Source organism: Eufriesea mexicana, unplaced genomic scaffold (assembly GCF_001483705.2).
Source record: "Eufriesea mexicana isolate 0111107269 unplaced genomic scaffold, ASM148370v2 scaffold1028, whole genome shotgun sequence".
NCBI classification, from domain to species: Eukaryota; Metazoa; Arthropoda; class Insecta; order Hymenoptera; family Apidae; genus Eufriesea; species Eufriesea mexicana.
The window spans coordinates 215,600-236,148 of record NW_016909166.1 but is presented as its reverse complement, the minus strand read 5'-3'; the positions used below and the strand labels follow the sequence as shown (position 1 = coordinate 236,148).

Genomic DNA, 20,549 nt, shown 5'->3' with positions numbered 1-20,549 from the left:
AATGCCGACGAATGCCGACAGAATTGGATAGCTAAGCCCAAATGGCCGGCCTGAGTGGTGGAGAAGCTAGAAGCTGCGCAAAGTGGAGGAGATTGGAAGATTCCGTGGAACCTTTCTATCGAAGCTGAACCGACAGGTTCTTCCCTTTTGAGAGAAAAAGGTGGCAGGAAAGTGGCACGGATTTTGGAATATATATATCATACGGTACTATATTGGAAATATTCGGTGGATGTACGAACGGGGAGTATGAGGTCGACGGAGGTTAAGGATATGGGCAGTTGTGTGGTTCCTTTGGTCGCGTCTCAAGAATGTTGTTTAATTGAAGCCGAGGAACTAGGTTATGTTCCATAAAGGAACCAAGGAAAACCTTATTTCCCACGTTTGAAATTTTAAAACTATCTACAGAAACTAATTTTATACAGACTGGTTGGCCACTACTGAATTGGTTAACAAGTAGTACCAGTTTCACACGGTACATGTCGTCCCTTTGTTTCTCTGCACAAAGTAGCGTCCCTAACCTAACGAACTAAATATAATTACATAAGCAATGATTCATAAGGTGTCAAGACATTCTAAATTAGAATAATCCATACCTTGTTCAACAAAACTTATCCTATATCCCAATAAACACCAATATCATTTTCTCTCTAATTCAATATTTTAACCTATTCTCTTAGGTTATCCTATATCCCAATAAACACCAATATCATTTTCTCTCTAATTCAATATTTTAACCTATTCTCACTTAGCGTTCCTAACCTAATGGACACAATTGCGTGCCAATTATAATTACACAATGCAATTGTTCACAAGGTACCAAGACATTTTAAATTAGAATAATCAATACCTCGTTCAACCAAACTTATCCTATCTTCAAATAAAAATCAATATCACTTTCTCCCCAATTTAATACCTTAACCTATACTCACTGAAACCTAACACGGAACCTAACCTCGCTCAAAAGAATAATCTCGAATACACCCGTGAAACACACAGACACGTACAAACTCCCCATCGCAGCACTGGAAAACCATAAAAATCTCTTCCATCCACCTTGCATCACCAGATTCCCATAAAACTCCCAATCAACCCCGAACTAGATCTCGGCGTACACGTTGGGAAAGACCCTCGATGGAGTACCCAAGGCCGGCGATCGGGATGGGTCGCCGAAAATAAGCGTTTTCGAGAAATTTGGTCCCCACTGGAGTAGGTCCTGAACCGAACAGGCGGTTTAGGGTCGACCGGAAGACGTCGGTACCCGTAACGTCTCGAGGCTTCATTAAGGATGCAATATAGCGTGGTTTTTGCCGAGCAAACGAAGGGAGCTGGATACGCGCGAGAGAGCGGTCGGTCGCTTTTAAAAAAGTTACGACGAGGTTTTATGGGGGTTTAATTGTAGCCCGCGACTGTGGTTAGAAAGTAGTAAAACTCCTTTTGCCAGCAGAGTCGGGGCCTGTTACACTGCTTAACGCTCCTTGGTTCTTGGCGCATGTACGTGGAAGACACGACGATGATGAGGAGGATGAAGAAGAACCGGCGTCGGCTCACGCACTTAGCTGCTGTTAATTATTGCTTTGTCTTGGGAATTGCGCCTCCATTCTTAGAGAATAGGGCCGACGATCGCCGTCAAGGTCTTCGCAACGTTTGTCCCTCTCTTTCTTTTTCCACCGCCATCTACGCATAGGCTCCTCCACTCTAATTACTCTCCGCCAGTTGAATTCAATTTGCAAATTTGCCTCCCGTTACCCGGCCTTTTTCCTCATTCCGACCGAATTCAGGCGATTCGCTTTTCACTCCACTGCTAAGCGGTACTACTGGGCCCATTTGTCTCTGTCGTTCTGTTTTGCCTCTGTCTAACTGCTGCGTGTCTCCTTGTGTCTACAATATCGTTTTCACCAGTGTACTAACGAAAAAGTTTAATTTATACCTGCTTTATCTGTCTCTGTTTCGGTTTTTCTGACAAGAGGCCTGGTCGAAAGTTAGGTCACTTTTTCAATGGCACGAGTGAACCTGAAGAGTTATGCGAAGCATATAAAATCCCGTTTGTATTAGTTTGACAGCCCAAGTGGATATTTGCCCAGGTTACAAAGCGATAAATAATAATTTTATAAATAATACTTCAACGATACCCACTGGACAACGGTTGTACGAATAAATTACAGAATAATTCAGTAGAAACTTTAGAAAATGGCGTTTCTTGCCGACGGTCGTTAATTTAATTCCCTGCTGATGAATTTATGGTTCACTCGAGGGAGATTAATAGATCGGCCTGAGAATAAGAATATTTCCCCCATGATTCAATAAGTAGAATTAGATTATTAGAAACGGGGTGTTGTATAATACCTAGAAGTGTGTAATATCCGTTCGATATTAAAGCAACGTACATTTCCACCAAATAAGCATACCACGATTAATTACACGTGATTTATGATATCAATTTTTTATCACTGCCGAGGTTTTTAACGCAGAACCCACGGGCCCCGATCGTTTCCATTCCTTTTTACGAATATAATTCAACACGTGTAATTTGAAACTAATTTTTATTGCGTCTATAAATTACGTTTCAATAATCCACGGCAAGGAACGCAATCAGGATTTTTGCTTTTCTTACAAGTAGAACAACCAGGCAGGTTCCTTTTTCATAGCTCGTTAAAGTGTTGAAGTGTTTCGAAAGCTTAAAGTTTTTAATTGGAGAAATATCGCGGAGTATAATTCCAGCAATAAATTTTCGCGAAAAAAGACCATACTTTGCAAACGCGCGGCTGTTCTTCGTTCTTCCTTCATCTTTCGCAGAAGGAGAAGATCCTGCTTTGTACGACGCGAGATTTCTATTATTTCGGTCCAAATTTTGCCTCTATAACTCTCCAGAAGTATATTTTTATGAACCATTTATTCGCCACCTTTTAATAGAAATTCCCCTGAAATTTCTTCCATTTTAATTCTATTCGCGTAACATTGATCTCACTTCACGTTTCACGGATCAAAAAATAATATTTCATTTCGTAATAACCCACCTCTTCAGGGATACTGACACTATCATCTATATGATCATCTAAATTCTATAGCAGTTCTAGCATGATCAATGGATAGATCAATTATCGCGAGAGATATTAACAACTGACAAAATAGTATTCAGTATAGCCATCCACATAGTACTATTGCTATTGGATTAATCTATTTGCTGTTCATCTAAATTCTATTGCAATTCTAGAATGATCAATGGATAGACCAATTATGGCAAGAGATATTAATAATTGAAATACAGTACCGAGTATAGCCATCTAACAGGTGTGTACGTATAGTTTTTTAAAAACTATGATTATTATAAGTGAAAAGAAAATTGGAATGAGTTGAAGAACTATTCATCATAAAATTCCTAAACAACAACAATAACAAAAATCCTGTTGTAATTTCTCGAATGAAATTGCAGCATTTATTAAAATACGAAGGAAACTAACTGTACATAGCTATGTAGTAACGAAGTATATAAAATGTATTATTAGTGAAAAATACAAATACACTTATGCAGATATAAAAGAATGTAAGTCCTTATAGGTTATAATAATGTTTTATGTATTGTACCGGATTTAAGACTGACAAGGAGAGTGCAAGTCCTTTGGGTCATAGATTTAGTTGAAACTTTGCAGGTTTGTAGTCTTACTCATCCAGTTCAAGTAAATGTACCTACTATAAAAGCAACTATTCGATAGTTTTCGAGATATTTAAAATTAGAGTTTTATTATTGCCTTAATTACAGATTTATTTCGAATATTTATCAAATACCGTTGTGGCCTAATGGCGATATCTGAAAATTCAGCCCTCTCTTCTCCTCCCTTTATACAACTAAGTCTATGCCCCGAAGGACTTCCACTCTCCTTGTGAGTCTTTCCAGAAAACATAGAAGATCTTTATAAACCAAGACCTCCTGACAGCCGTCCAATAACGAAGGTCCTCGAGATCCAAAAATCACAATTGGCCTGCAACCATGGCGTCAGGTGCAGCACATCTGACACCATCGTTTCAAGGCTACGAGTTTGTTACAACAAAACCACGTCGAATATCACCGCTAATAGCGATTTATTCTACCTTATAATCACTGCTTCGAAATCATCGTAACTTTATCTAAAAAAGAAAAATTCGTCCCTGAAGAAGTCAACCGCGAATTTCATTTCTGCAACCCCTAACGAGACTCAAGACTCAGACCACAGATCAATATCAAATTTCAAACATATAACTACTCATTTCAGTTTTCTCTATCTGCGAGGATCAGAACGAGTCATCGTCGAGAAATTATTTCCCATGAAAAACAGATTTCCACCCTTCCAGTTCGAGTTTCACTCCTACAACCGCCAAGGAGATCCTATCAACGAGCCAAGTACTCATCGTCAACCTTCAAAACGCGTAACTGCTAATTTCGAGTGTCCTTTATCTCGCTGTATCAGAACCAGTCATCACGGATAAGTTATTTCCTGCGAAATACAAATATGATATCTACGCCTATCAGTAGACTCGGGCAGGCTCTTCTCACCGTGTTCCAAAAACATTCTCGTCATGAAATTTAATTACAACCTCGGCAACCCCTCCGACACTGTGATTTTCACTTCTGCCACCGTAAGATCCAGCGAAATATCCGCGATTTGACCCGAGATTGAATCAACAACCGACACCGAAGGTGTAACCCTCAGTAACGTCAGACTCGTCAAGGATCGAGGCATAAATCCGCGCGTTTTTACGATTCGTATGCGCAAGAATACGCGCCCACAGCGCGGCTTTATCTCGTTAATGCACGCGGAACGATTAGATCTTTATTGTCGCACACTTGTGCCGGTAAAATATATAAGCTGTCTCGTCGGCCATAGCACCGCGCGATCACCCCTTTAACGCGTTTACAGGATATTTTCTACACGTCCAGCTGTAAATCCCTGCCGCGCCTGTTTAAATTACAGCACACGCTTTATGCGACCAATAAACTTTTCCTTCGTCGAAATCCACGCTGTTCCTTCGTTTCCAGTTACCGTTTATCGGCCTCCGTTTCCTACTGTTTCGACTATACTTGGAGATTTTTTCGCCGGACACGATGGTGGCGAAGAAAAATTCGATGAATCGCGGATTTATGGTGTATAGAGATTATTCGATTGGTCGTTGGAGGATCGAGAGATCTTGGGCTGGTCAAAGGTCGCGCAGAAGGAACACGTTAGACAGTGAAGGAGAATTTTTCTTTTGTATATTTATTTTGTATTGTATTCCATAGAATTTGGGACCGCAGTGGAGTTAAAAAGAAAGGAACATTAATTATAAAAAGGCAACGATTTAATAATAGATAACTCGATCGGTGTGAGCTATACAACGATTCCATAGAGACTGAGTCGTTTGAACAAAGGAATTTGGCTGGTGACCGACTGACACGTACACAATCATACATTAGTATGTAATGAAAAAACATTTTAACATCGAGGTTATATGTAAGATGTCTCGATTTGTGTCTCTTTAGCATTCCAACGGTATTCTATTTTTAATTGTATTATTTTTTATTATTTTGTATTTTGTATTGCGACAGATTAAGAGAATCTTTCAATGGTTTGGACGAACTACGATAGTTTAACCTAAAAATCTATGTCGAATATAGATTTTTCACATAATTGTGTCACGAATATTAAATTTCTAATTGAGGATAGAGACTGAGTCGTTTGAAGAAAGGAATTTGGCTGGTGACCGACCGACACGTACACAATCATACATTAGTATGTAATGAAAAAACATTTTAACATCGAGGTTATATGTAAGATGTCTCGATTTGTGTCTCTTTAGCATTCCAACGGTATTCTATTTTTAATTGTATTATTTTTTATTATTTTGTATTTTGTATTGCGACAGATTAAGAGAATCTTTCAATGGTTTGGACGAACTACGATAGTTTAACCTAGAAATCTATGTCGAATATAGATTTTTCACATAATTGTGTCACCAATATTAAATTTCTGATTGAGGATGGGAATCAGGTAGATTCACGAGTTTGTTCATCAGATTGTTGAAATGAAGAAGGATGCAATGGGTGAAAATAGATCTATTTTAAGGATCTGGATATAATTCTTTCGTGTGATGGGGTGGTTTTGATATTGGAATGGGATTGAGTGGTTGATTTGAAGACTGGTGGTGGAATATATGTATGTGATTATGTAATTAGGAAAGTGATTTAAGTAAAAAAAATTCGTTTCCTTGATGCCACATTAAATATTCGTCTTCGTCAGGAATTTAAAATATTCAACTTTCGCGTGACTGAATATTTTTCTTAAAAAATTTCGCGAAATTAAAAATAGGGAGACAAAGAAAACAGGAAAATATTCGTTTCCCCAATCCCCCAAACCATATCGAATAAAAGTAACAAGAATTCCATTAAAAATACCCAACCATAATCTTCCAACCCTATCCAAAATCTTCTCAAACATAAGACAACGAAATAAAAAAAATGAATATTTTAATAATTAACATCATTTCTTTATTTAATGTAATAATTAATTAATTTTAATAGTTCAATACCCCCCATATAATACTACAAGGACTAGTCTACTCGTTACGAATGTCACATAGCAAACTATAAAGAGACAAACTACGAATAAAATTATACTTGACACGTTTCAGCGCGAATAAAATTCCTACAAATTCCAGAAGCTTGGTTAATTTCACCGGGAACGAAATAAATCCGCTCGCAATGGACAAATTTTTAGGTTTAAATCGCATATTCGCGTTCAGACATTTACTTTCGCCGAGATCAAACGACGGTGCGCGTAAAAATAGCGAGGAACCCCATAAAAAAAAGGTAAGAACGCCATGAGTAGTGACAGGGTTAAATGGCGGCCACGTCTGCTGGGCATAGAGAACACGGAGGATCGATGGACAATGTGCTCGCGAACGTTTGTCCACGGAGACGGTTCATATCGTCTCTCCCCCTGAAGCTGTCTGAGGCGTTTACGAGCGGGACCAAAGACGGGTCCGCGAGTTCCGGCGTGTTCTCGCGGGGATCGTGCTTGTTCCGTGATTCGCGAGACGATTTCGACTTTTCCCGGTGTCTGTCACATAAACCCCGCTAGTTTACTACGGCCGGAGTAAAATAAGTTGGAGTCAGGGGTGCGCCTCCTCGCTTACGACTTCGCGATGACGGATAGAGGAAAAGAACGGATGGAGAGGGGCAGGTCGACGATGGGTGAGCAGGCCGGGGGGAAAGGGGAGGAAAAAAAATACAGCGAGCTGTAAAGCAAACCGCGTTTACGACCGTCGTTAAATTCGTTCTGAGCGACCTGGCTGATAACATTGACGCTGCTGGCTGCACAAGACACAAGTAATCCGCCCTCTTCGACGATACACCGGTGAGTCTCTGGTTGGATACCTCGATCGACCAGTTTCTATTTTTCTTTGTCCGAACAGATTATCGTTTTACTTCCTGAGTGACTGCGGGAAATTACAAGAGGTGCTTGTCTTCAATGCGATTTTTCACGCTGCGCATTTGAAGAAGAGGGACGAAGATGGGTCAAAATCGAAAGGCAAAATGTTATAAATTATGGGTGTAATGTTGAAGAAGTAAGTTGACTAGATTTTATTTGTTATTTCAGCTTTCGTTTGTGAAGAATATGATTTTATGATTATCTTTATTGGATGAATAACGATTCGTTGGCTCTTAGTTACTAAAAGGGCCTAGCTAATAAACGCAGACCAATTTCAGAGTCCAAAAACAACTGACTCATTCCTACTTTCACTAAGGGTCAATGGTTACCTTCACCCCACCAAAAATTAATATTCTATAAGCACCTACAAAATTTGCGAAATGCCGGTCTTTTCCTATCCGTCGACTTGTATTTTTCCGACATAGCCTTGTTGCTAGAACCCATATTGTATATAGGGGTTCCAACACCTTCCTTTTGGGTAAAAGAAATTTGGAGAGACATTTGAGCCGCTCAAATCGATTAACTCCACTTTTTGAAAAATCTTAAATATAAAATGTTATGACTATACCAAGTGCTTTCACGCTTAAATTAAAGATTTTTCAAAAAGTGGAGTCAATCGATTTGCGCAGTGAACGGCTCATTTATTGTTGATGATCGATGTACTTTTTTAAGGGACGTTTGGGGAGGGATGAGGAGAACTTGGAAAGTCAAAAGGTTATAAATTTCAGATGTAATATTAAAATAGTAAATTGAGTAATTTTTACATTTTGTTGTTAACGATCAATATAATTTTATTATGGGGAATTTGAAGAGGGATGAGGATAGTTTGGAAAGCCAAAAAATTACCAATTTCATATATAATATTAAAATAGTAAATGGGCTAATTTTTATATTTTGTTTGGGAAGAATATAGTTTCACCTTCTTTTCGAATGGATGAAAATTTGCGAAATATTTGTTGTTAATGATTAATACAATTTTTCACGGTGGACGTGAAGAGGGACGAGGGTGGTTTAGAAATTTTAGGTAAAATATTAAAGAAATAAATTGACCGTTTCCTACTTTTATATTTTCTACTGCTATTATTATTACTCTATTATTACTTTCATCTAGTCAACAATTATACCAAGAAAAGACGAAGATTTTACGTGGATTCCGAGACATTTTTGCCACTACATTCTTCTTTTCTAAAATTTTTATTATTTTTATTCCTGACACACACTTCAATATAATTCCTACGTTTATTTATTTACGACACGTCGAAAAGCCTGTTATCCGTATTATTCATATCTCATGCTAATCGTAACACTCCACGCGTGAAAATATATTCGAATTATGTCAAAATTGACATAATTAATTCAACGAGGAAATCAAATCTACATTTACGACAGAGTATAAATTATTATACACTCTGCATTTACATAAAACTTCGTTTCACACTATACAATCTCTCGATTCACGTTTCATACTTCTATATAACATAATAAATTCACTTAGTATCGATATCACTATTTTATGAAGTACAGACACTCTAGAATTCTCTGAACTACCTTTCAATCAATTTCCCAAATTCCTTTCACTCTCTCGAAATTCATTATTCGCCTTTCACGACGCGAATTATACCTCTATGGAACAACCTCTCATTAAAAAATTAGAAATCCAATAACGAAGACACAGGATGCATCGAAATCGACATCGACGTTGTTAAAAGGATGGATAGTGGTTCACGCGAATCAAAAAGGAGGGTTTTATCACTGACGAATGTCACAGGGACACTTTTCATCGTCCTTCTTTTCAAATCTTCGACATTCACTGCTCTTTTCTACTTTTTATTTTATTTTTACATCTTTAGGCTGCTTTACGAGCATTAATGCAGCTGGCTGTTGCGAGGTCCTCGCTGGGAAACGGCGCAGCCAGGGAACGGATATGGCCGATAAATCTCGATTTCGAATTATTCCCAGTGAATAGTCAGGGAATCAATGAAAAAGACGCCAGTCCAACGTTTTGTTACTTTTTCCCTCCTTTTTCGTTTATTTTCGCCCGTTTTCTCCGTTGATTCCGCTTTTAATTTATGCGACCCTAACACTGTGACACTGTAATAATTCGACAGAGAAATAATATCGATAAAAATACAGCCGTGAGATAGAAGCAGATAAAACAGGTTACAAGGTAAAATGGGAGACACAGATCTCGATTTACTACCTTGGCAGGCTGTGGATCTTGTAAACAAAAAATTACATCTTATGGCGATCGTATTTGCATTTTATTATTTATTGCTCTGATCAAGGGAAAAAAATTGGAAAAAGAACGATATGAAAAATAAAAAATACGATTGTGCATGACGTTCTCATAATAATTGGGAATTTTATTCTGACATCTAGATCATTTCGTGTCCCTCAGATTGAAAGTAGATTCACCAAGATTTTAAACAGACTTTTCGAATAAAATGCACGTAAAAATGGAAGCACGTGCAAATAAATAAACAAACAAACATATCTCTCATAGTAAAACAAAAATTTAATTTAAAATAATTATTCCTTATATATACCTACAATTTTATTATTTATTACTATATACAATACATATCAGATGCCCACCGTTTATTTTAGTACCTTGAAGCTCAAGTAACAAATACGAGACAACAACTAAATTTCAAGTAACTACGTATAACACTAAAATATTACATAAATAGAAATACACCTGATTTTTTTTTTTATTTTTCAATTTAGCTATTTCATTTTATAAACGGTATCACCGAGCTTAAATAATAATAATAATAATAAAAATAAATACTATCGACAGTCTTTACCAGTACTACGATACAATACACGGGGTGTGTCAAAAAAATGTATACACACTTTGCCTCATTATTTTAAATAGGTTGTACCTAGAAGAGAAGAAATAAATTAGAAAGAATAAGGTATTAAAATGTGTATACGTTTTCTTGGGACAACCTGTAATTAAGTATTAAAACCAACTAGACAGTAGAGACGATTCCTATACCAACTTACGACTTACTATACCGAAAACCCAAACTATCACGAGATTACCAAGGATTCTAACCCGATAGCGCGAAATCTTGGTGAATTCGTACAAAGAAATCGATTCATCGATTTATCCTCCGTCATTATCCGCCATTCTATATCAAGAAGCGACTGTTTTCAAAATGCACGTTCTACGATACGAAGCAAATGCCCAGGCTAGCCAAGACTATACCGAAAACCCAAACTATCACGAGATCACCAAGGATTCTAACCCGATAGCGCGAAATCTTGGTGAATTCGCACAAAGAAATCGATTCATCGATTTATCCTCCATCATTATCCGCCATTCTATATCAAGAAGCGACTGTTTTCAAAATGTACGTTCTACAATACAAAGCAAATACCCAGGCTAGCCAAGACTATACCGAAAACCCAAACTATCACGAGATCACCAAGGATTCTAACCCGATAGCGCGAAATCTTGGTGAATTCGCACAAAGAAATCGATTCATCGATTTATCCTCCGTCATTATCCGCCATTCTATATCAAGAAGCGACTGTTTCCAAAATGCACGTTCTACAATACAAAACAAATGCCCAGGCTAGCCGCTCCGCTTCTGATAACATTTACAAATTGTTCCTCCATTCGGGAAACGCCGAAGAGTCGGATACCAAACGGTCTGACCCATAAATAGACGCTTGGCCGTGTAAGAACAGACAGAATGCTTGCTCTATATCCGATGTTATCAACAGAAACACGAAAAGAACGCCACATTCGTGCCGCGGCCAGGATGCGGCTCTTCCTTTTGTCTCGCGGCATGGCTGCCAGCAGGAAGATGCCACAGCCCGGCTACATCCCTTATAGCCGCGAATTTATTGACTCTGTACCCTCTTTAAACAAAGCATCAATGTCATCTATAAACGAGATGAGATTGACCTATCGTATCTCCACGCGAAATCTTTCGTTGGAGTAGCACCGTTAGAGACTTGGCCAACGTCCAACGATAACCTCCCTCTGTCTGGCGGACATGATTCACCATTTCTATCGCGGATACAACGTAATCATGGTCCCTGCTTGCTCGCGTGCACTGTACAAACCTCTTCTATTTCACCACGCAACCATTCCAGCTACTGTAAATTACCTGCGAGTATTACAATTTTTAAAGGACTCCACACCCATCTCGCTCCGCTGTAAACGCTTCTTCGCGGATCATTTATCTCTGCGGTGGATCTCTGCAGCGGCTAATTGCCGTGTATAAGGCAAGGTGCAACGTGAATGGGGATTGCAGAGAAAGGGGAAGAGACAATGATATGCTGATACAGCCCGCGATGTATATTCAGTAACCGACGCTTGCGGTTCAGGCGGGTTCAATTGTTTGCGCTTTGAGGTTTTCGAGCCAAGAGACCCCCCAAAGCGAAGGTTCCAAGGCACCTTTTCAATATTTGAAGTCATAAGTTCGTGGGATTTTCAGATTTTTCGTGTGCTCGAAATTTGAAATTGATTTATGTGTAATGGATAAAGTGGGCAGGATTCTTGTTTGTAAAGGGAGTGTTGCGTTTTGTGAAACGAAGGAGATATTTTTAACAATTTTTATTGATCATACCGGAATGAAGTGGACACGAAAATATAACAGAAATTAATTTGACGGAATCGGAAATAGAAATTTATTAAGTGGGCCGGATTTTAATTTTAAGGGGGGTGTTCCTTGTCAAAAATCCTTGTTAATTATTAATTTAAATTTAAAATTGGAATTTCTGCTATTATAACATAATATGAAAATTGAACATTGATCAAATTCTTTGATACCGAAATTTGAAAAAAAGGAATTCGGAAAGTGAAGTTGATCACTTGGACCTATGAAGAATTCATATAAGGATACAAATACGTACTGAAAACCCTTTCAGGCGTTTACTGTGAAGATTTTTTGAAATCGAAAATTTGTTTCGAAAGGGAAAATAGATAACATCTACGAACTTATTCCTTTCTCTATTTTTATCGATGAGAATAGAATTTATTAGTTAATAAACGATAAATTATCAGTGTCCTCAGAATGGCAATAATAGCGTATGAAAAGAAGAAAAATTAAAAGAAAATATCGTATATTTCTAATTTTTGTTTTAAGATTTTTAGATAATAATTGAACGACAGGATTCTTTGAATTGATAAATTTGAGTTTAATCCTTTGCACTCCAGTGATGCCAGTACAGCTAAGATTATGAAGCTGCAATTTATTATTCGGTTTTCTTTTCACCAATGAAAATGAGACAAGTGAGTCTACGTTGTGGATTAACTCGCAGATGCTTTTAATTCTTCTTTTTTTTTTTTGAACAAAAATTTTTATTTTAGAATATTTTCCATTACAAAAATCTTTTTAGTCAATAATCGACCTACGAAAAAATGCATAGAGTGCAGAGGATAAGTCATTCATACCCATTAATTAGAAGAATAAATGGACGAAAACCATGATGTGTACGAATTTGAAAGGACGAAAGTTTAATAGGTAATAGCTATGACAATTGTCCACGTGATAAACAATAATTATACATGTAACTGTCGCTCATAATATCTATTATATCTCAAATTTTAATACCTTCTTTATTTTTTAATAGAGTCTCCAAGAATCTCCTAAAATATTCTATAATTTTCTAAATTTCTAAATTTTCCAAATTTATCGACAATTTTATATTATCCCGAATTAAATTATTTAAGTCCCCATACAACCCTGCTAATCATTACCTACGATAAATTCGTTATAAATACTCACATATCTATTCTAACTTCAACACCACTCACACGTCTGGAAGAATTACAAAGAATAAAATATCGAGGAATAAAAATAAGAATGTACCATCAAACCTAACACCCATACACGAATATTTATATATAGCCAAGCAAGACGATTTCACCCTACGGCGAAACATATTCCTCGAAGATGCGTTTAAGGAAGAAGAACGATCAAGCAAGAATCCCGACAAAGTGGGGTGATCAGCCGAGGAGGGGTGGCCTGAGAGGACTCGTAAATTCGATTCTTTATGGTGTTGTCATCGTTAAAGCTCAGACCGCACCTTTAGGCTCCCGCGTACAGCCAAGGTTCATCGGGAGCGGCCGCTTTGATGAAGTCGGTCGCAAGAATCGTTGCGGTTCGAAAATTTCTCGCTACGACCGCCACAACACATGGGACATAACCCCATGGTAGTGTCCTGTTTTGTTCCGCGGTTTAAATTTCTCGTCATGCTTCGGGTCTCGATAAATTTCCACGGTTACTAGAGGATATTTCATTCCATTCAATAGGGGACGTACTGTCTTATTCGTCCATTTTATTCGTGAGTTACATACTCGCTTAATATTATATATTTAATGTATGACTATACTCGCTATGTATACTATATCCATATAGAAACTTTTTCTGGAACTATTTCTATCATTTTGTTACATTTTATTGGAATAATGAGTTCATAATTGTAAAATAATTATGAGAATAAGAGAAAGAGAATATATATTAGGTCTACCGAAAAGTTCTGTCCGTTTTTGAAGTAAAAGAAAGTAATACATTTTCAACAAATTTATTTATATTTATCTAACAATATCATGTTCATCGTTACTTATGACCACTTCTCAGGATGATGGAAATTTGTGAATTCCATTTTCTTGAAAGGTCTCGCTTTTAGAGGCAAAGAATTCGAGCAATATTGCTTGACATCTACTTCATTTTCCAAGCTTTTTCCCTTCAAAAAATTTTGGAGGGAAAGAAACAGACGGTAATCGAATTAGGTATTAAGTCTGGAAAGTATAGTGAATTTGACAAAACTTCAGGTGATATTATCGGACAGAACTTTTCCGGTAAACTTAATATATATATATTCTCTTGAAATTTTTTAATTCTTTTTCTTTAATTCTTTTAAATTCTTTTATTACTCAAGGAAGGTTCACCTATCTCCGAGTGCTTCTCTAGACAACTAACCTACTCGTGAAAGCATCAAGAGAGTACGTGACGCAGTTCGCTTAAACCCCCAATTGTTATCTAATGTTTATATAAACATTCTTTCTCGGAATGTACGTCTTATAAACTATTTATCCCCAACTTATAGTCTAGATTGATTTTTGCATATAACTAAACTTATCTTTCCAACATATTTATATAAAACAACAAAATTTTAATACACGTATGCCTACGTATGCAACACAATAGCGAATGTCTTCTAAGCCTAACATCGAATTGTATTTAAGTATCCATTTATCCAAGCAAACCAGTATCAGTTATTGTAATAGAACGAGGATTAACGGAGATCAGCCAGTCGTGCGTATCTTCCATAACGCCTTATTCATACTTATAGATACTGTCTGCAGGCACGTGCCTGCCTACAAGGTTCCTAGGCGTGCATAGTCTATAACCTTCTACAACGTACAACCATTCGACGCATTACGGCAAATTATCGGTTAATTAGCAATTAAAAGACGTATTTATTGCGTAATTAGTAAAATTATAATAACAGCTTGCTTCGCATATATTATATTCCGTATCATACATAATCTGCCTAACTGTTCGCGTATTGACTACAGACATTCGGTAACCTTGCATGCAGGACACACGTGTCAATACGTTTACATGGCTGTACATACCTCGATGTACTCGCTGGCACGTGCACCACCAGTGACGGAGTCAAGTCTTCACTCGTGTACCACTGATATTATTCGCGTCGACGAGACACTCTTTAAAAAATGGCTTCTAGAAACTGACTCGATCGTACGGAATAATTCGATACAGATATTTAATATTCACGCGTACCACGAGGCGACATCGCTCGCCATACTACGCGACGAACTACAGCAGCGCCACTGCTTCGCGACGCGACGAGGTCGAACTCTACCGCAGCGCCGCTCGACTCTTACTAATGCTCGGTATAAACAAAGCGCGATGGCGACGAGCGACGTTCTTCGGTATGCTTTGACGTAGCTAAACACGAGATACCACGATTGGAAAATTTCCACAAGGCACGCAATTCTGTTCACTAACTTCTCGATAATCGTCTCTGTTCCTGCACACCGAATATCCGTGTAACTTCGAGAGACGTAATAAAATATCGAGGGCTGTAGGAACGGGCGAAAGAGTTTCATCCAGCGATCGTGAAAATTGTTAAGGAAGTAAGTTCCCGGGGTAGCGAACGTAAAATCGGGGAGAAAGAGAAAGAAACGGAAGAAGGAAACATAAAGGAACCGAGAAATACTTTGCTGGTCTAAGCGATGCGGTCTGACTGGCTCTCGAATGGAAGGGTATTTTATAGGTTAGAATCTGTTTTATGTGTGCCGGATTTGCGATTACGACTCCGGGTTCGAACGTTCCAGACGAAAGAAGGGTGCCAGGGGAAAAGGAGAGGAGCAACCGCGTTTGTACGAGGAAGAGAGAGAGGAAGGAGAGCTTTACGTCCTAAAACGAAAACTAATCCCTCTCCAGGTTTCCGCCGGAAATTCGTATTAGTTTCGTTCTTCGAACGCTGTCGCTGCTTGATTACAGTTTCGATCGCGTCGATGCGACCTCAAGTGCGATTTATAGATCTCCAGTGTCTGGGATCGCGATCGAGACACGATTTACGAAATAATTTTCGCCTGTGTCCACACTGTATATAGTGCGATTTATAGATCTCCAGTGTCTGGGATCGCGATCGAGACACGATTTACGAAATAATTTTTGCCCTGTGTCCACACTGTATGCATCGATAAGTATACATGTGTGTATACAGTGAACCACTAAAGTTTATTCGTGTGAGATTACATGTATCGAGTATAACTATTTTTAATACTATATTTTGCAATATAAATTTTAAAACTATTGTTGATAAGTAATAACTAAATTTATTAATTAGGCTTTCAATCGATGTAAACTCTATTGTGAAAAATATTTTTACTATTAAATATTCTGTTTGACCACCTATGAGGTGTTGTACAAGTATGGCAGCCATTTGAAGTCAACAAATGGAGGGGTACAAATATTTATGTGACTTACAGTATCTTCTTCTAACTCAAAACTAATATTCACGTTTTACTTGTCATGCGTGTCACAAATTTCTGGATTTTTAAATGATCCAGCAATAATTAGAAATCAACTGAAAATTGTTTTCGCATTTATTTTAAAATTTGATAAATTACTGGTTAGTATCTCACGTAGAAATATATATATAATTTAGCATAGACTATGCACAGAATGTATTATAATACAAGATAGATAGCGAAAGATAGAGTATACTACATTTTGATTACTTTGATGCTCGTTACGAAGCTTTAAGAAAAATTTCATCGAAAGCGAATGTGCTCGCAGTGAGTGTATTAAAATTGTAAAACAAGCGCGATAAAACGTTATTATATTTTAATCGAGTCTAATGTGGGAGTTCTCATTTCTCTAACGCTTATGTACGTGGTATGCATCATGGTTATTCATACTCATATAGATACTCTATCTTTTCTCTATTCAGCTGCTCTATCCTTTTAAACAAAATTGTCAGACAAGAGAAGAAATTGTACTTTCTCACGCAAATATCGAACAATTAGCGCATACCAGTAGCGTATATCGGTAACTAATAATTAACCCGCACCCAAGGGAACTTGTTAAGGATGGCTCATTAAAATCTTATTAAAAGCTACATACAAAAACTACAAACAGCTTCGACATAGGAAATTAGTTGCCACGTCTTCCAGGTATGCGCTCGTATTTGCATTTCTGTTGCACATTTTCATGAACAATTCGCGATCAGATCTTTCTCAAGGGAAATTTGAAGCGTTGGAACGAGTGAATATACATATGTAACATTAACATAAACGATTCTTCGGTAATTATACATTAACAACAAACTGTGGTTTTTTCATATAAATGTACAATCGCATCCCTTTCTCGTTTGAAATATTAACCCTTTGCCATTTGATTAGATTCTAAAGATCGATGCTAATTAATATATCAACTTCAAAATTACCTAAAGATGCGTGCAATGTCGAAGTAAAATAATTCTACGTCTTAATTTGCATGTGATTTCTTATTTGCCATTTTAAAAATATCCTCGACTTTATGACAGAAAATCTTCGAATTACTATTTTTCTGTAACGAAAACATCGTCGAGTGCAAAGCGTTAACATTTTCGAAGGAAAATGAAAAATTATTAACACAGAGCGCTATCTAGCTAGCTACATGAGAAGCGCTATCGCGCCGCTCGGCATTTTTGGACACGGAATATGACAAGCGCTATCGCGCCGCTTGGCAATTATCGATTGGGAAACAATAATGACCCGTGGCACTCAAACGGTTAAGAAATGGTTTAATTCAAGCTAATCTTCATACCAATCTACTCTCCACCTGGACCACGACTATCTCAAGAGAATTTCACTTAGAGTCGCCGCTTGGCAAATATCGATTGGGAAACAATAATGACCCGTGGCACTCAAACGGTTAAGAAATGGTTTAATCCAAGCTAATCTTCATACCAATCTACCCTCCACCTGGACCACGACTATCTCAAGAGAATTTCACTTAGATGTAAACGAAAATGTTCACTAATAAACTCCAATATTCCTGCAACTAGAACCACATTCACCTCTAGCTAGCTCAGAACTAGGACTAGAGCATTACACCTCGTGGGAGATGGAAAATCCTTGGGCCTTTAATACGTTCGAATTTTTCCATTGTAACGGAGCCAGTTCCATAGTTCCACTCACTAGATGCAGGAGTGCAAAAGCTGACAGGTGATAAAATAAAGCGAGACTCACCGAGGCTACGTAGCAGAATGTTCCGGAGGACCATCTGGGCTGGACGGAACTCTGGTGGCCGGTATGTGAGCATTCTCTGGCTGCAGGAACGGCCTGAAATGGACAGGATTCGGAGGTGGTGCAACCCCAATGTAGGGCACCTGCCCTTCGTAAGTTGGAGGTCCCGTTGGCGGTCCCGTAGGCGCAGTGCACGCTGCGGTGCAGCGAAACGTCCGACTAGGTTGGGCCATTCTGACTGCCTTCCAGAAGTGCATATTGCGTATTTCGTTGCTGGCTATTCAGGGGAACAGACGAATTTTATGTTAGCTATTTATTGCATTCGTTGCGCAGAGTGGGTTACCTCAAACTGTCATTTTGATTTACGTCGATGTTATTATCCGTTGAATACAATGGGTCAGAGTTGCTTGGTCTAGCTGGCAATACCGAATGAGGCAAATGAATTCTTTTCATGGTGGCGCTTAGAAGACTTGAAGCTGACCTTTGGCTTTTTAAGTTGGTAATGCCTGGGTTTCTTTATATATATATGTATATAACTCTCATGAGTATAGTTAGCTCAGGAATTTGAGGTTCAGTGGTCTTGGAGAGAGTGTAGAATGAAAGGAATAATTATTTTTCTTTTTCACTGGAGACTTTTGGGAAATTTGAAGATGATTTTTACCCTTTAAATTGGATATCCATGGTTACTTTTATGAGAAAGTTGTGATTTATTTATATTTTTATAAATATACTGGTTGTAGAATGAATGAAGTGAGAGCAAATAAATTTATTGGCATAGAAATACACTACAATTTTGTTATTAAAAAAGACATATTTCTGTTTAAAAAATCGATGATCACTTTCAAGTCTCCAATGGATTATCACTTACAGCAATTTTTAAACCTTGCAATTTTTCTTTATAGATAATAACATCGATATAAATCAAGATAACAGAATCAGGTAAGCTCCTATATATATATAATTCTTACAAAAGTATAAGTTCATAAGCACATGAAATTCATCAGACAAAACATTTTATTCATTTATAATAGCTGGTAATAATATTTAATCGAGGATTTATAAGTACTGTAGAGATCATTAAGTCTATGATATAAAATGGAGAAACAATAATATTATAATATTCTGTTTTATTTGCATGGTATTTTATTTTTGGTTTTCACCAATATTAATTTTATAAAAATTTGTCATTATGATAAATTCATTACAGGTCCATTTACCTGTAATCGTGTAACAACGAACACGTAGACGTCAGCATATCCATAAACGTGTATATTTACGAGCTAGTCATGGTCTCAGTTAAAAATTGAACACGGTATAATGGACCAAGAAATAACACCATAATTTTTCAGTAACACCTGAAAAATGATTGTTTTTGCGTAACTTTCTCTCGCTGAAAGCGTCGACAGCAAGATCTGCTCCTCTGGCTGTTAAGCAAATGCTACTGTGCAAGGTAACACGAGACTCTGGTTAAATTCATACATGATCTTTCTCTGCTCAGTGATACGTATCTTTGCGTTTCCTTTCACACAACTCCTCGCTGCTGGTACTTACTCGACTTATGATTACAACGTAATACAAATTATCGCGTTACAGTACTCGCTTGCATTAAAGATTGGGAAAAATTTTGCGGAAGAAAATTTGTGCACAAGAAATGAACGATTTTGAATATATTTTCAGCGAAAAAGGAATGAAAATGTTATGGAGAAAATACAGAGTGTGTGGTATTATGATATTCACTCCATTGGGTCCCAAAATATTTTCAGAAGCAGTAAAAAATATTTGTAAAAAATTTCCAAAGAAAAATTCATCGACGTCGAGTAAAATATTCGCAAAATACCGAGAACGAGAGAATTATTTCTAATATGCAATTCGTACTCGCTTACATTAAAAATTGGGAAGAATTTTGCAGAAGAAAATTTGTGCACAAGAAATGAACGATTTTGAATATATTTTCAGCGAAAAAGGAATGAAAATATTATGGAGAAAATACAGAGTATGTGGTATTGTGATATTCACTCCATTGGGAATCCCAAAATATTTTCAGAAGCACTAAAAAATATTTAAAAAATTTCCAAAGGAAAGTTCATCAATGTCGAATAAAATATTCGAAAAATACCGAGAACGAGAGAATTATTTCTAATATGCAATTCGTACTAAAGTTTCACGCATCGACTATCAAATTTGCCTTCGGAAGAATACCGATTACCTTTAAATACCGTATCTCTGTAATTTAATGAAGAAACGACTATCTCGAGCTCGAAAATATTAAATGAATATTCCAACAGAATCCGACTGAAATATAGACATTTTATGTAAATGGAATTAAATTATCGTAACAAACTCTTCGGTTTAATACAGAAGTTCGTGATTAAGAGACTCTG

The 20,549-nt window shown here is 37.3% G+C and overlaps 1 protein-coding gene across 2 annotated transcripts in view; it reads right to left on the bottom strand.

The window, feature by feature from the left end:
* Positions 1-20,549, bottom strand: part of dsx (transcription factor doublesex) — a 223,217-nt gene that overhangs the window by 22,371 nt on the left and 180,297 nt on the right. For both annotated transcript variants that reach the window (XM_017900020.1, XM_017900019.1), the window contains exon 5: positions 18,172-18,445. In XM_017900020.1, the coding sequence (XP_017755509.1) occupies positions 18,177-18,445 (269 nt within the window). In that variant the 3' untranslated portion in view covers positions 18,172-18,176. The remainder of the gene's footprint in view (positions 1-18,171; positions 18,446-20,549) is intronic.